Source organism: Pholcus phalangioides, unplaced genomic scaffold, assembly GCF_987345545.1.
Source record: "Pholcus phalangioides strain wild (caught in Gottingen) unplaced genomic scaffold, Ppha-v1.0 ptg000039l_1, whole genome shotgun sequence".
In the NCBI taxonomy this organism is placed as follows: domain Eukaryota; kingdom Metazoa; phylum Arthropoda; class Arachnida; order Araneae; family Pholcidae; genus Pholcus; species Pholcus phalangioides.
Genome location: NW_028301625.1, coordinates 20,888,211 through 20,904,686, shown reverse-complemented (window position 1 = coordinate 20,904,686; position 16,476 = coordinate 20,888,211). Strand labels below are relative to the sequence as shown.

Sequence of the window (16,476 nt, the reverse complement as noted above, 5' to 3'; positions counted from 1 at the left end):
CATTTTTTATGACTGATTTATTATGTGACAGTGTTTTAACTTTCAAAAATTTTTACATATCAAAATAATTTTAAAGGGAAAGCGTGAGTGGATAAATAAGCACAGGTAAATACAATACTTTTCAGTGTTGAAATGCTATTCAATGCTTAATTCATCTCAATACACCTTCTTTTTTGCAATTCCAAAACATGCCACCTATCTCTAGAGAAGCTGGTTTCTAAAAAAAATTAGGCCTTTTCTCTTTTTTTGTTAAGGATTTTTTTGCTCTTTATCAACATTTTTCCAGTTTATTTTCTTTTATTTAGTTGAATCCCCCAGCTCAAGTTTGGATTCCTTGTTCATCCCTAGTGTGGGTTCCATTCCTCTGAACTACCCATTTTTATATACCTATATTTGTTTTCTATAACAGGGGTTTCCAACGTAAAGTTTCTCACGGAACCCTTGATGATAATGAGGCTGTTCTACAAAGTTCGAACAAATTTTTGAATATTTATCCAAAAAACGTGTGTCCTTACTGCCATCCCAACATCCTCATAGCCCTACGGCAAAATAAAAGAGGGCCAAGGGAACACCTCTTAATTTAAATATTTATTGTCATAAATCACTGTGTCAGATCTTATCGTGGATGCTCCTATTCAAATGAGGTCACTGCATGGCCTCTCCAGGATGGAGTGGGAGGGGACATGATGAGCACCAAGATGCTCACGGCAAGAAAAAAATTATTCTTACACTAAAAGTGCCCTTTAATTGTTTTTTCCAGATAGTCTTTTATTTCACTTGCAGAGACCTGTTTCTTTGCTCACAGAGCTTCGATATATCTGTGTGCAATGACAAAATAATATGCTGCCTTATACAACATAGGGAATTTCTTTTCTAGTCAGCAAAAAAACTGTACACAGACGCATTCTCAGACTCTAAACATCTATATTTTGTAAACTTTTTCACATGAAAAAATAGTGCCTTTCTTATAGGCACTTTTGTCCATAACCAATGAATAGGTAAAAATAAAATTTCATCAGCAAAAAATATGCCTTCTAGAAAATATGGAAAACAATTATACAGTATTATATTGCATGTGTGTGAGAAAGACATCAATGATTCAGAATCCCTTGCACCATCTATGAAATAAAATTGCTACAATCCTTCCATTGAAATTAGTGACAGGATTTTGTTTAGTTTTCCGAATGAAAAAAGCAATATGACAGGATATAAGTTAATCATTTATAAGCAATTAAATTAGTTAAATTATCAATTTTGCCTCAAAATTTTAACAGTTATTATTTATGTCAGTAAAACAACATTAATAAAACTCGCAAACTAGTCATTCTTGACTTTCATATTGTTTTCTGTTATAATTACAGAAAACTTACTATAGTTACACTTTGAGTGTTTCATTAACAATATTTATTTTACCACGCACAAAAAATAACTTAAATGATCAAGTTTGCTTCGAAATTGTAACTGATATTATCGCTTATAAAATATTAACTAATATCATATCATACTGTTTTTTTCATAGGACCTATTAATCAAAATCTGGTTGCTAATCTCAATCAAAGAATTGTAACAGTTTTATTTGATAGGTAGCGGAAGGGGTTCTAGTTCATTGATGTCTTTCTAGCATGGGATAGCAAAGGGAAATTCTAAATTCATGGGACAAACTTTAAGAGGTGATATAGGGGTAAACCCGATATATAAATTTTAAGACACCTAAACAAGCATTTTTGATTATAGAATGTGCAGTCTAAGGTGTTTTTGGACAGTGCACAACAGCACTTCCCCAAAAACATATTAAAATATATTCATAAATGACCTTTGTAACATTGAATTAACTGGTAAAATCATCACATTTGCAGATGACACAGTACTACTTCATTCAACTGATGACGATCATTCACTAGCAAGTCTAATAAATACTGATTTATTGATAATTCATAACTGGTTTATCAGTAATGACTTACAAATAAATGTAACAAAAACAAAGTTATATGTATTTCTCTTCTATAGCTAATATAAACTTCAACCATAACCTGATATTCCACAATAATTGACAAAATATTTCTACTTGTAACTGCCAGAGTTACAAGTAGAAACTGAACAAGTTTCCACAATTAAATACCTAGGTATTCATATGGACTATAACCTTAGATGGAAAACTCATGTAAAATATTAACAAAATAAACTATATTACCTTAAACCATATATAGACCACTTGTTCATGTTAACACTTTATTACTCATTATTTCATTCCTTACTATTACATGGTTTGGCTGTCTGGGGTGGTGACTTCGTTTCAAATCTTACACCAATAATGAAACTCCAAAAAAGAGTAATACGACTCATCACAAGTGACTTTTTAATCCCTTCAAAACCACTTTTTTCACAGTCTTGGAAACCTTCCCTTACGTCAGCTTTACTTCTTTAAATAGTTCTCGTTTCTCAAATACTGAATAATATATACTCTCTACCACTTATTCACAAAACCCTTCAAAAGAAGCATTTTACTTACCTCATACCAAAATTTTGCAACTCTTTGCCACCTGATATCCTTAATATTACTAATTTATTACCTTTCAAAAAAGACACATGAAGCAATATCTTTTTCAATCTGTGACACTGAGAGTTTCTTTTGAACTGTCATATGCTCCCTAATCGGTTAAAATATGAATATATTCGTTCTTAAGCATTGCAACATTATATTGATTCTTGTTATTGTACTCATCTGAAAAAACCATGCAATGTAAATTTCATATAGTTGCACTCCTGGCTGTTGCCAAAAATACTACAAATCATGCGAATGTTTGTTTTGGTATTTGATTTTTTTCCTTTCATATTAACCACTACAAAAAAATTTCCCTTTTTTCCCATTTTTTAATTTTTAAAACCCCCCTTTTTCATTTTTATTTTATTTCTTTTTCCCATTTTAGTTTGTTGATATTATTCACTAATAAGTAAGTGTTTATTAGTATTCATTATAAACTTGCAATGTATGAACCAGTATAAGTCTCTAGACCTCTTGGCAGATTTTTTGTCTCATCTTGTATTTTATGTAACAAAATAAAACAATGAATTGAATTGAATTAAAAAAAAAAAACATACATCATATATTAGTCCGACAGATTTGCTGCGATATGTGCCATAAACCATTCTAGGGTGCATATTCACCACTTGAAAGGTTGGGGGGTAGGCTAAACGGTTTTTTGTCCACTTAGTAATGGGCGGATATATGGTACCAGAGTCAAAGGTGAAGTCGACCTATCTAATGTATATATGGATATATGAATGGACATCATCATCATCGTGCCCTCCCAGACTTCCAAGTCTATCTCCACCTATGCAATTGATTCATCACATGCATTGTCCTTGAGTGATATGCTGGACTCCAGGGCCATCTTAAGAGAATCATGGGGTCCCCGGGCCAATTTGTTCTTCTGAAGACCTCCCTGGAAAATTCTCGAAAATTTCAATTAGTTCTCATTTTTGTGAGGCCCCCTCTTGTCTTGAGGACTGGGTGGGCCTATGCGTTAAGACAGCACTGCTGGACTCCCGTACGTAAGCAGATACATGCCATTCAAATGGGGGGGGGGGTGGTTCACCAAGGGTGTGCACGGTGATCGGGGGAATTGTCTACTTCACCCTGCCACCCTATGTATATTCTCAAAGGGCAATCCCAATCAGAGGTGTATGCAGGATCGAGGGGGCACAAAAGGCTTAAAGGATGAGTTGCAATGAATTTGTGAAAAAAGAAATTTTGAACTCTTAGCCTTCAAACAGCATTGAAATGAACAGAAATTGATTATAACAACATATAAAGGAAATTTCTTCAGATATTTTAATTTTTTAAAAAATATTTTTTGGATCAAAAGTAAGAGTTTGATCATCTGGGGGCATAGGGAGTCTCACTTCCCCCCCCCCCCCATATGATACGGTGCTGATCCCAATATACATTAGGAGGTAGGGAGCAGAGCTGGTGAAATTTTGCAGACAAAGAGTTAGGATAGGACATGAGAGTTCTGATGACGGGGGCATCAGAAAAAGCTAATAATCTGCTGACGTAATACTTGAATGGCCACTATAGGCATATCCAACGAGGCATTTTGCTTGTTCCAGCACTTAACTTGATATTTATGCCTCACAATCGCAAAATGTTCCACCTATTTTGATAGCTAGTTTTCAACTTGGGCAAACACTGATACTCTGAACAATTTTTTTTGTTGATTGCATTTTTATTTATTTTTTTTTTTTTTTGTTTCACCTTTTGAACATTTTTTTTGAACATTTGCACCTTTGTTTCTCTCACTCATTTTGTAAAGTTTTTTGGGGACAACAGATTTCTAATTTGTCTTTGTTTTGCTAACGTATGAGATGCACTCTCAAAGCAACGTTATTATATAAAACATTATTGCATCCAAGAAATCTGTATTTTTTATATTTTTATCCTCCCTAGCTTATCAAACCTTCCTCCTGGTTACCTACTGCTAGGAGAAAGACATTTCTACATGTTTTGCAACGCTGATCAAAAACTAAGCACGTTGGAAACATGTGTTTTTCAAAAATAATAGATGTCTCTGAACTGAAACACATGCTAAAGTGAAAATAATTTTTAATTATACATTTCTCACAAAAAAAAATAGCCACAGAAGGACATTTAATAAAAACACTCCTGTTTTTTCCTGAATAAACCCAATTTGTGAACTAATTTACAATTCTAATTGATTTAAAAGGAGGTTCACAAGTGATGGCTATACATTCTCCTTAACCTTCTCAACACAGAATTTTATAGGTAGCGACGGGTATTGTAGGACTTGAACCAATGTTTTCCAAATGTCATGAATGAAAAAAAAAAGGAGGGGAAAATTTTCATTTGGCTTTGAATTATTGGTAAAATATACTTGAAATTATAAAAAAGATGAAACATGAAAGTATACTGGTAATAAAAATTTTAGTATTAATAAGTATTATTGAAAATGAAAATATATTTTTGTTTTAAGACAAAGTTAGCACTTTAAAATCTGAAAAATGGGCTGCGGCAGCCAGGGGAAGGAAATTTCCTTAACAAATGTAAGTTTGTTCAAGAAAAATTTAAAAATCTATTGATGAAAAAATTAAAAATAAAGTGGCAACTTTTCAGAAAGTGATGAAAAAAGTTTTGTGTCAAATATATTTAATATAAACTGCTGGGACTTTAATTGAGGCCAATTTCATGAGAATTACCCATAAATGTTTTATACCATGGTACATGAATGCAATATAAGTTGCAACACAAAAATTTACTAATTTTCTCGCGTAAACTGTTAGGTTATATCTGGACACCACAGAATAATTTTTGACAAGAATTTTTGGTTATACTTCTCAGATCAATCTGTAGCAAGGATGCATAAACTTTTAATATGAGTCACATTTCACTCAGGATACTTTTTGCAAACAGTATAATAGCAAAATTACTTCGAGGATTAAATATAAATGTAAAATACAGATGAAAACAAATTGAAACATGCTTAATTTAATGAATGTGAAGAGGTATTTAATGCACAATTACCATAAACTTGTGTACTTATACATTCAACTTCACATCTTGTACATTATATTTTCAATGAATAAAATTTTTTTAAATAGGTTAAAAAGTGCTTAATTGCAAGAGGAACAGATTGCTGCTGGAAACTCATGAAGCGACCAGTGTTTAAAAATTTGTAGTGTGAACTTGCCAATATATCTAGTGTTTCCGAAATTTTTTTTTTTTTAAATTCAAATTGTTTTATGAACACGTGCATCATTTTAACAAGCAACACAAGAATAAACCTGAAATACAAATATGTATGTTAATGTCTCTCCCTCATCAAGTTCAGTAATACAGAAGTTTGATTGTATGAAACACCCTCAGAGCAATCCAAGAGCATGCTCCAGTTATCTTGCACATTTACCAATCACTCATCCACTCAATGTTTCTCAAAAAAATAATGCATTCAGAAAGGGTAACTTTTCCAATCTAAACTGCGCAAAACAAAAAAAATTATACTTTTGAAGGATACACACAGAGTGACAACCCATTTTACTCGTATATATAGGTTGAGATTCATGCACAAGACAAGAAATTCCCTTTCAAGTAACAGGAATTTCATGATGAGCTATGTGTTTATTTGAGGAACCATTTCTTGAATATGGAGTGAAAGAAATTTTTCTCCAGAGACAAAATAAGTTCTGGTGTAGATTATACAGTTGTTCATTATAACGACCATGCATTATTGCGACCATTCGATTATGGCAACCAGTATGGTAGGACCTTCCAGTGTTAGTTTTCATCCAGTACAATGACCCACCAAGACCATTCAATCCGATACAGTGTCTGAACCCATATTTTTTTCCCTGCCTTTTTTTTGTGAAGAAATTAATGAAAATTGTTCAGAGTACTTGACTCTGACCTTTGGAAAAAGAGAATTGGATACATAAAATGTGTGCGTGCTATAAATTATTACAATTTTACTATTACTTTCCATCCCGATGCATTTTCATTGCAACCGCTCATGTTATAATGAAATGAGCAATATGATTTTTTATTTCACATCCAAATATGTAGCTCTTAAAAGACTAATTTTTGTATATATAGTTTGTATATATAGTTTGTGTATATAGTTTTTAGTTTTGTATATGTAGATTTAGTTTTGTATATGTAGATTTAGTTTTTAGTTTTGTATATGTAGATTTAGTTTTTAGTTTGTATATGTAGATTTAGTTTTTAGTTTTGTATATGTAGATTTAGTTTTTATGATTTCATTTTTAATTGAGTTGCTGTATTTTAGAAATATATGGCATCCATATTTATTATGGGCATCTTTTTTCTCAGCCACCTTGTTGGGGCATTTTGCCTGTTATGGCCTTGTATTTGTAAACTTTCAATTTAATAACCTCCTAATATAGCATCCATTTTCAATCAAACAATGGAGGTCATTATAACAAGTGTCAACTGTATTATGTTACATTTTGGGAAGAAATAGAAACTTTTTTTTTATTGTACGTATGCATTTTGTATCCCACAAAATTAAAATTTATAATTCATGGGAAAATAAAAATAAAATCTTACTGTAAAAGTGTATCAATAGATGAAGGAGCAGTAGATATGGCATCTGGTATATCTTCCGTACTCACCATATGCTTACTGTATAAATGAGAATAGAACATTTATTTGAGCTGATAAATAACTTTTTAATTAAAATGCACATTAATAAAATTAACATTGTTATGACATCACCAGAAAACAAATATACAAAAAATGAAACTTTGGCATAAAGAAGTACACATAAATATCTAAATGGAGCAGAACTACAACCCCTAGAAAAGTTAAAGAATATCAGAAGAAATGTTTATTATAAACCAGTGAAAAATCCAAATGGAACAGAATTAATGAAAACATTGTTAGACCAAAGGGAACAATACATTTTGAAACTAGACAGATATGAATTAAGTGTTAATTAGAAAGAATGCAAAAAGAGAAAAAATGTAACATAATGAGTTTGCTTTGAAAAAAAAAGTAATATGCAAATGTTAAGCTCTGAGCAGGACAGATCATAATCGTGCCTAAGGGGGCAATTAAGCTATGCTAGCATTAGCATAGCGTTACTTGACACTTACGTGATCTTTAACACTTATAATGAGGATTAATTTTAGTAGTAATGGTGAAAAAGTGTTTTGTCCTTTATTCTAGGCACTTCACTAGTGCAATATTATACTGAAACCCTGATTAGGACAAGATTCATCCACACACAACACTCTCATCTTGTTTTTCTTCCTTTGCATCAGCAAATAGAGGCTCCGGCACATTTCTTATATATATACAGTTGGACCCAGATGTAATGAACTCTGATTCAACTAATATATTCCTTGATTTAACTATTTTTCTTCCAAAATTCTGAAGAAAATAAAGTTCACTCCTATTTAACGAATAAAACTCTTGATATAATGAATTATTTTTGAATGATACTAATTTTTTTTATTATTTCTTATTACCCAAAACCACAATCCAAAGATTTCACTTCCCAGGATTTGATCTTCAACTCTTCTCCAGACACAAACAAAAAATAAAGAGCAGAACTCTGTTCCTTTTTGAGTGAAAGAGGCAATAAAGTCATTTAGAGCGTTCGTAGGAAAGTTTTAGGTATTCAGTGGGCAATTGTTGCTCACCAATACCATAAAACATTGCACTGTCCATAGTAAGTAGTTTTTAAAATTAGTTTAAAAAACAGCATTTAATGCCGGCAATACGGTTTACCCATATTTAATGCTGTTTTTTCCCAACTTTCCTGTTTTTCAAATTTTAATATCTTAGCGAATATTGCACTTAGAAACATGGATTTTTTCTTTGGAGAAACAAGGCAACAACTTTCTAATTGTGTTTTGGGACATAGGCTGTCCATATAAAAAGTTATTTTTTTTATATTTTAATAAATATACAACCACTTGCAACATAAATGACATATCTGCATACTACACATTATTTGGATGCTTTTTCTAATTGGAAGCATGCCTCTAGGATCAACAGTTCACCAGTAAAATATCATATGCCCTGTTACCTATGCACCCTGTATATACAATTTTATTTGTTGAAAAGATCAAAGCTCCAGGCTTTTTCCCACCTCACTTCCATCTGTGCATGCCCGTATATATTTCCTGTAGGATTTGATGCTTTTATCTAACAAAATTTACTTAAGCATATATCAAAAAACCCTGATTTCGTCATCCCAGACATAGCAATCACAATTAAAGTGACAGTCCTATGTCTTTTGAACCAGCATTGTCCAACTGGCTATGCACAACAAAAAAATTGTTTGGAAATGGGGGTGGGAATCAACTTTCTTTGGAAAAAAATAAAATACATTTCTAAACAGTCAATAATGCTCCCTCATTTTATAACTCAGTCACTGAGACCTCGAGAAATGTTGTCGAAAAAGAATGTTCTCCAAGACTGAAGAATTAAAAAGCCTTCTCCAGGCTTTAGTTTTCCTAATTTTTTTTTCCACTAACCTCTACCTAAAAAAAATCAGTGTCCTGCTTTTTCTAAAACCTATTCATCCTATCCACCCACCCCCATCACAACCGGTTTCACCCCCACTGGTTCAAAATGTTTCGTTTCAGGGAGATACTTTGGGAAGCACTGCTTTAGGTAAATACTGAAAGTAGAAAAAACGAAATAATTAAAATAAAACCATGGTGATGGCAAAAGAGATAACTACCTAAGACAGACATCTTCAACCCATTGCTTGCAAGCACCACAGTGCTACCTGAAATACCCAGAGTGTTTGATTTTGTGCTTACGAACACTTGATCAACGTTTCACTTAAACACCTACGAGGAATTGCATTCAAAGATTGAAATCATCACCATTTCATGTATTCTCGTATGTTAAACTTGCTATAAAGGTGCTCTTCTTTTGATGATGGATGCAGGCAGGGCTCATGACTAGAAAAAGGTTGGAGACCTCTGACCTAAGAGTATAGAAGAGAATGAGCTGAGAGGCCTCAAAAAAACACTTTTGAGGGGAAAATCGCAGTCCATGCCACAGAGAGCCCTAAGAAAATTTTGAAGAACCCTATTAACTTTGCTCATGTGCGGCAGATTATATTGTTCCTAGATAACAACCGACTCCAAATGCATATCAAGAAGACAGACGGTGCACATCCACACAGTAGGAACAATGACGACTTTAAACCGGCAAGGACCCCAATGATTGATCAAACTAGAAAATATGATCTCCGACCACATTGGCATCAACAGAAGTAGCCAGTGAATGGGAAATCCATGCAAGTTTACCTGTAGAGGAGACAAATCAGATCATTGACAACAAGGACAAGTCAAGAGTGATTTACTTGGCTGTAATGAATTGTGTTGATTTTATCTCATCCTGTGACAATTCCAGATTATTGATTAACCTCAATGTACACCTAATATGGTGTACCACGTTATATTCACTATTAAAAATTATATACATAACAATGTTTTCTCACCCACAAAACGTCAGGAAAAAAGACTTTCTGGATATTAATGCCAAGACAAAGTTTGGAAAGAAAAGTTGGTAGTCTGTCAGGAATCAAACCCAGTCCTCTTGCGATCTGGGCAAGTGGACAACCACAAAGACTTTTCTTTCCTTATAACACACAGTAGTTTGGCATGATGAGTAGAGCTGTCATACTACTATACATTTTACAAAGAAAGAAAGGTTTTGTCCCCATACAGGTTGTTTACAATTTATGATTGAAGTAGTGATTCCTCTTTAGTCTCGACTTAAAATCATTTCAAAATTTTCAAGTTTTGTTATAAAAATTTTAAATGCATTACCTTTTTGCTCTACAGTATAAAAAGCAGCATCCCAAGGTGAATACAATGAGCAATACAGTTACAGCCAAGACACCATATAATGCAGCCTCATACGTTTTCCTTTTCATTTCCCATGGTTGAATAGGGGGTGGCCATGTTGGTGTTACCAGATCCATCAAGTCAGGAAGATAATCATTCCAGAATCTGTTTTCCCTTAATCGATACCCACTCATCATGACAGTAGTAAAGTTAGTTGTATTAACTGAAAGGTATTGCAGTGTCTTTAGATCACTTTTTTTCCACACAATTGATTCAAAAAGAGCTGATGGTGTTGGATTCCTTAAAAACAATAAATATATATACATATACATACACCATATGATTTGCATGCAAACCTCACCTGTAGCACTGTAATCTCTTCACACCTGAGCCAAAACCGACTTGAAAAAAAACTGACTGATTTGTGTTTACAGTATGACAAAATGTTCTTTAAAAGAATGGATTAATTTAGGTTGATATCTTTACTAGGACCAGTTGAGTTAGATAAACATATGTGTACCTCAGGTCTTAACTTGAAAAAATAATCATTAAAAACTATTTAAAAACAATTAAAACAGTTAAAAATAAGGTACACAAATGTGTACTTCCAAAGGGGTAAAGGTTATATACATAGTGTATAAAATAACTTTTATGTACCACATTTCTTGAAATAAGGGATATAGTAAAAAAATGCACAAAAACTAGCTCCAACTTTTAAATTTTAAACTGAGCATAATTTCAAAAAAAGACTTCCAGGCAGAAAAAAGCTAAAATTTGTGACATAAAATTAAATATTTTTCAATAATCATTCATATTGTATGGCTATAAGTAAAATCATTTTTCTCATGTCTTAAGCGACATAAAATACAGTTATATTAAAAATATATAAATACAATGTGCAAATGCAGTAGTAATAAAACATGAACCAAAGCAAACATAGGACACTGGGAGAAGTGATTTCAATTGAACTCTACATCTTATGAATGAAGAAATTTAATTGTTGGTGAAAAATGTTTAAACCTAAAAACAGTTCTGCAAAAAAAAAAAACTTTCTAAAAACAGTCCCCTATACTTTGATTTTTATATACACATTTCTGCACACTATGGCCGTCATCTTCAGAGGATATATGTAACTGCTATCATGCTAACCAGGGATCTTACTTGGGATGGTTTCCAAAGATTTACTCCAGTTGCTCAGCAGAAAAATTAAATCCATACAAATCAGGTGCATCAATCAGAATAAAGCCAAGTGCCTGCATTTAAGTCCAAAACAATGTTTTGCTTGAGTTCTTGCAACAGTTGAATTCACTCATTAAATTAAACTTTGAATGAAATTCATGCTCAAAAGAGCCTAAAATACGGCAATGCAGTCGGTGGTGTATATTTGTTATCTCACTGAATATTTTAACTTTATTTTACTGTAGAAAAAATTTAAAACAGGCCACTCACAGAAAGTGTATCAATACCCTACAATCCGGTAATCTCACTAGAGATCAAACCTATTCTCAACATATTCAACCTAACAATGTACCAACTGAAACCTAAATTTCAAGGCCCCCCACAAAAAAGGTTCTATACCAGTTCTGTACCTATACGCTCCAATATACAATAAGCGTATTTATATTCTCTGTGGTGATTGTCCCCTGGGTTATATTGGACAAATGAGAAAACCTATAAGAACTAAATTAGGTGAATACACTTGATGTGTTAAGAATCAAGAATGTGACAAACCCACAATCACTTCACAATGTTAGCAAGAGAGCTATAAATTTGGATTTTGATGAAGCAAGAGTTTTGCAAAAAATTCCCAGCTTTCTTAGATTTTTGAATAAAACATACATTCAAGGTTTTAAAAATATATTACTCAGTGATAACAAATCTACATCACTGATTGCATTACCATACCTAAGATGTATTTTGAGCATGAATTTTCAGAAAATTCGAACAGACTAATCAAACATCTCGTTTTTGCAAGCAACCAACCAGAACTTTGAACTTGACCTATTTCCTCATGATCATAGCATCTGACTTGTGTCAATGTAATTTTCTCTGCTGAGTAACTAGAAGATTTGGTACTCAAAACAAGATATCCCTGGTCAATGTGACATGGCAGTTAATTATTTATATCCTCTGAAGATGACATGCTCAGTATGTCAAAACGAGTTAGCCAAGGGAAGACATCAAATAATTTTCAGATAAATGGCAAGAGATGGTTTGTTTTCATGATGTTCATTCAGAGAGATTGTCCTGTCATTTAACCTAGTCTTCATTAGCAGCTGTATTGGGGTGCACTGCAATGAACTCAGACAGCTATGAAGTGAAAACACATTTTCAATAGTGAATTCTAATTTCCTTCTTACTTTTGTCATTGGTTTCTATTATGTTAGCTATCAGGAAAAAATTATTTTGAAATATGTGCAGTATAATGAATCAAGTTTTATTTTAACTTCTGTTAAAAATTTAACTAGCATTAAAAACTAGATGAAGTTATAAGTAATATCAAACTTCTATTATCATGCTTTTACTTTCGCTTCCAATAGGCATGTCACAACAAAATGTTACTACAGGGTGATCAGCGAATAAGCCCTTATTTCATAATTAAATATTACTCTACAACAAAGATCAATAGAATTATGTGGTAAACGGTACGTTTATTAGCAAAACTGTAAGAATGTTGTACAGAAATTTCGAAAATTTAGTTTTTTTTAAATTTTTTAAAATTAAAAAAAAAACAAAAAAAACTAGAGATTTTGGGGTTCCGAAAATCCTCATTTGTGTGAAGAGAAACCACTGCATTCGCCTAAAGTTACTGCATGGGCTGCGGTACGCGCCATGTGTGCTGACAAATTGTTCCACAATTGTAACGTAACGTTCAGTAGTAATCGTTTCTCACACGAAGAAGGGGCAGATAATGCCTCTGGTGCATACCGCAGCCCATGCAGTAACTTTAGGCGAATGCAGTGGTTTCTCTTCACACAAATGAGGATTTTCAGAACCCAAAAATATCCAGTTTTGTTTTTTTTTTAAATTTTAAAAAATTAAAAAAAAAACTAAATTTTCGAAATTTCTGTACAACATTCTTACAGTTTTGCTAATAAACGTACCGTTTACCACATAATTCTATTGATCTTTGTTGTAGAGTAATATTTAATTATGAAATAAGGGCTTATTCGCTGATCACCCTGTATATGTAACTGTTAAACAACACAAGGAATTGGAGCAAATCTTTTAACAAAAAAATATTTTATAAAAATTTATATTAAAAATGATTTACCCAAACTTTGCAAAATTAGCCCATGCATTCATGAAAAATTGACTCATATTGCGATCAGCTTCACTCCACATCACAGAATGAAGTTTAAGTTCTGGTGGGTAGAGGTTTGGATCCATAAATGGTGCACCAGTTATATAGTAATACTCAGTGTCATGAGGAACAGCTAAAAAAAAAATATATATATATATATATATTATGCAACTAATTATTTTAATAAAAAAATATTTTTCAATAAGCAAAATTAAAATGACAACAAATAAACCCAAACAGGCTCTGGATATCCTAGGAGAACACACAGTTGAGAAAATTGCTTCATCTTTTGACCAGTCGGAGCAACTCTACCAGTCAGTGGCTATAGTCACCATCCAATCACTGATGGTGTCTTTGTCAGGAAACCCTGTATCACATCAAATCATTTTCAGATAAATGGCAAGAGATGGTTTGTTTTCATGATGCTCATTCAGAGAGAGTGTCCTGTCATTTAACCTCGTCTTCATTAGCAACTGTATTGGGGTGCACTGCAATGAACTCAGACAGCTATGAAGTGAAAACATATTTTCAATAGTGAATTCTAATTCTGTTGAGTACCCAACGATGGTCATGTTCGAGTATGGCAACACAGAGGTAGGAAGACAAATCTTGCTGATTCTGTGAAAAGACAAATGGCATAACTGCTGGATGTGGTGGTCTAGGAAGCCATCATTTATTACTGAGCATGTGTTCAAGAAACCTACAAGCCATATGAGCATCCAGCTGGAGCTAGAGTTTCAGTAGCAATAAATCTGTCACGGAATAACATAAAGAACCTGTCTGCTTCGATACCAGACCATATTGTATCTTTCATCTGTGGTAGAGGTGGTCTACAAGGTAATGTGCTTACATACAATTGTACTCTTTTCCCTAATTATTTATCTGAAGGATTATTTACTCTTCCATATTTATTCATACTATCATAATAATCACACATGTCAAGCTTCAATGGTTTTCAAAAACTCTCTGCCTTGGAGCATTACTTTTTTAATAGGAAAAGAAATACGATCTAAAGAAAACTTAGCAGTAAAAATACCAAAGTCTGGAGTTGCTATAAAAATCACAAATGCTCATAATTTGCATATACTGGAATTAGATCTCTGGATCACTGGTTTGTTCAACATTAAAGCTTTGAGCTTAATTTTTTTTTTTTTTTTTTTTTTTTTTGTAATTCAAGGATATTTCACATACTTGTATTAAACATTGTGGATTCTTTATCTCTTAGTTGCTTTATGCCATCTGCAACAGAGTTGAGAACATATGCATAAGTTTTTACATTATGCTGAAGAAGCATTCTAATCATTTTTTCATTTGGAGCTTTGAAATAGCTGTCTGTAAGCATCTGAAAAAAAAGCAAAGCAAAAAATCCTATATTTACTTCATATCTTTCTAAATAAGAATTCGTAAAAAAATTGGGATAGACACAGCCGCAAGTTTTGACGTGAATACTTTTAGATAACTTAAATTTTAGGAATTTCCCTTAAGATTCCCATTTAATTTAATGTCAAAATTATATATATATTTGTTTGATTCAATTTTTCCCCAAATGTTTAGTTTGAATGATTTGAGGTTTGATTCAGATATATCATTCTAAAAATGTCTCTTTTCCTCAGAACTTCTGGTCAACTTTTTCTTTATTCTGTGGTTTGCTAATCTTCTCCAGAATATAACATGTAGCCTACATTAAAACATTAAAAAAATTACAATCAACAAAGTCTGAACTTTTTTATTGTGAGTAAGAAGCAATGGTTTCATTATCAGTCCCATACGCAGACTGGCTTGTCTTTCCACGGGCAGTTGGAGTTTTATCAGCTCTTGGATGGGTGCTAATTCATTAGCACCTGCTAATGCTATTACCCAGGATATACAACAGTTTGTGTATATGTGGCAATCAACTTCTCCACAGACAGAATCTCAGTCACTTGTCTGCATTGGAGATCATATCTCTCTAGCATTATTGTTCATTAAGTTTGGAATATAGTAGCTTAGCAACATTTTTCACCATGTCCAAACAAGATTTATAAGCTTGTTTAACTGTAGAAAAAACATTTGTGACTAACTTATGGACGTGAATTTTAGTGAAAAATTACAGAATAAAGTTGCATTGAATCTTCTCATGAAGAGAACGAAAACAAATCTAAAATAAAGAACAGACATATTCCTATTTCAACACTTGCAGATGCTACGAATATGTTAAAAGAAATAAGGTTGTGGAAGATAAAAAAATCTCACCTTTCATTCTTCAAATCAACTTGAACATTTTTTTTTACAATGTTTTAGAGCAGCGTTTATCAACCTACGGTCCACAATGATGACATAGGTGGTCCGCAGGCAGACTTGATAGAATTATTCACCAGTTGTAATTGATATTATTAATATCAATATAGGTTCAAATAAAATAATACCTTCAATACCATACATTCAGTTCACCATACATCATCAAGGGAAATGCAAGAAATTGTGATCTTAAACAAGAGATATCACTTCACCAAATTTCACCAAAAATTTCAATTTATTGCTTTAACTGCAATTTGCTAATTACTGCTAAAATTGTTGAAGGGTGTGGAAATAAAGGGCTGCTGCAAATCACATTATCCAAAAATATGCACTGCATATTTTGATCTCATGAAAAAAATATTCAAATGATCTGATGACCATATTTCACTGAGAAAAATACAGTAGACTGGGATCATACATAATAATCCGTAAAATAAGGGGCATCACCAATAGTCATAAAAAACATTGCCAAAAGTGTGCACAATCACCAATAGTAATAAAAATTTCTGAAAAATTGTGAAAAAAAGTTGTGACAAATATGTGAGATGAAT

General features: G+C 32.6%; 1 protein-coding gene across 2 annotated transcripts in view; it reads right to left on the bottom strand.

The window, feature by feature from the left end:
* The window catches only part of Gli (carboxyl ester lipase-like protein Gli), a 53,344-nt gene that overhangs the window by 3,128 nt on the left and 33,740 nt on the right, over positions 1–16,476 (bottom strand). Inside the window, exons 8-11 of one of the 2 annotated variants that reach the window (XM_089253799.1) lie at positions 14,840–14,990; positions 13,619–13,781; positions 10,327–10,644; positions 7,079–7,153 (exon numbers count right to left, since the gene is read on the bottom strand). In XM_089253799.1, the coding sequence (XP_089109925.1) occupies positions 7,079–7,153; positions 10,327–10,644; positions 13,619–13,781; positions 14,840–14,990 (707 nt within the window). Of the gene's footprint in view, positions 1–7,078; positions 7,154–10,326; positions 10,645–13,618; positions 13,782–14,839; positions 14,991–16,476 lie in introns of those variants that run through there. The other variant, XM_089253800.1, reaches the window with a different exon arrangement.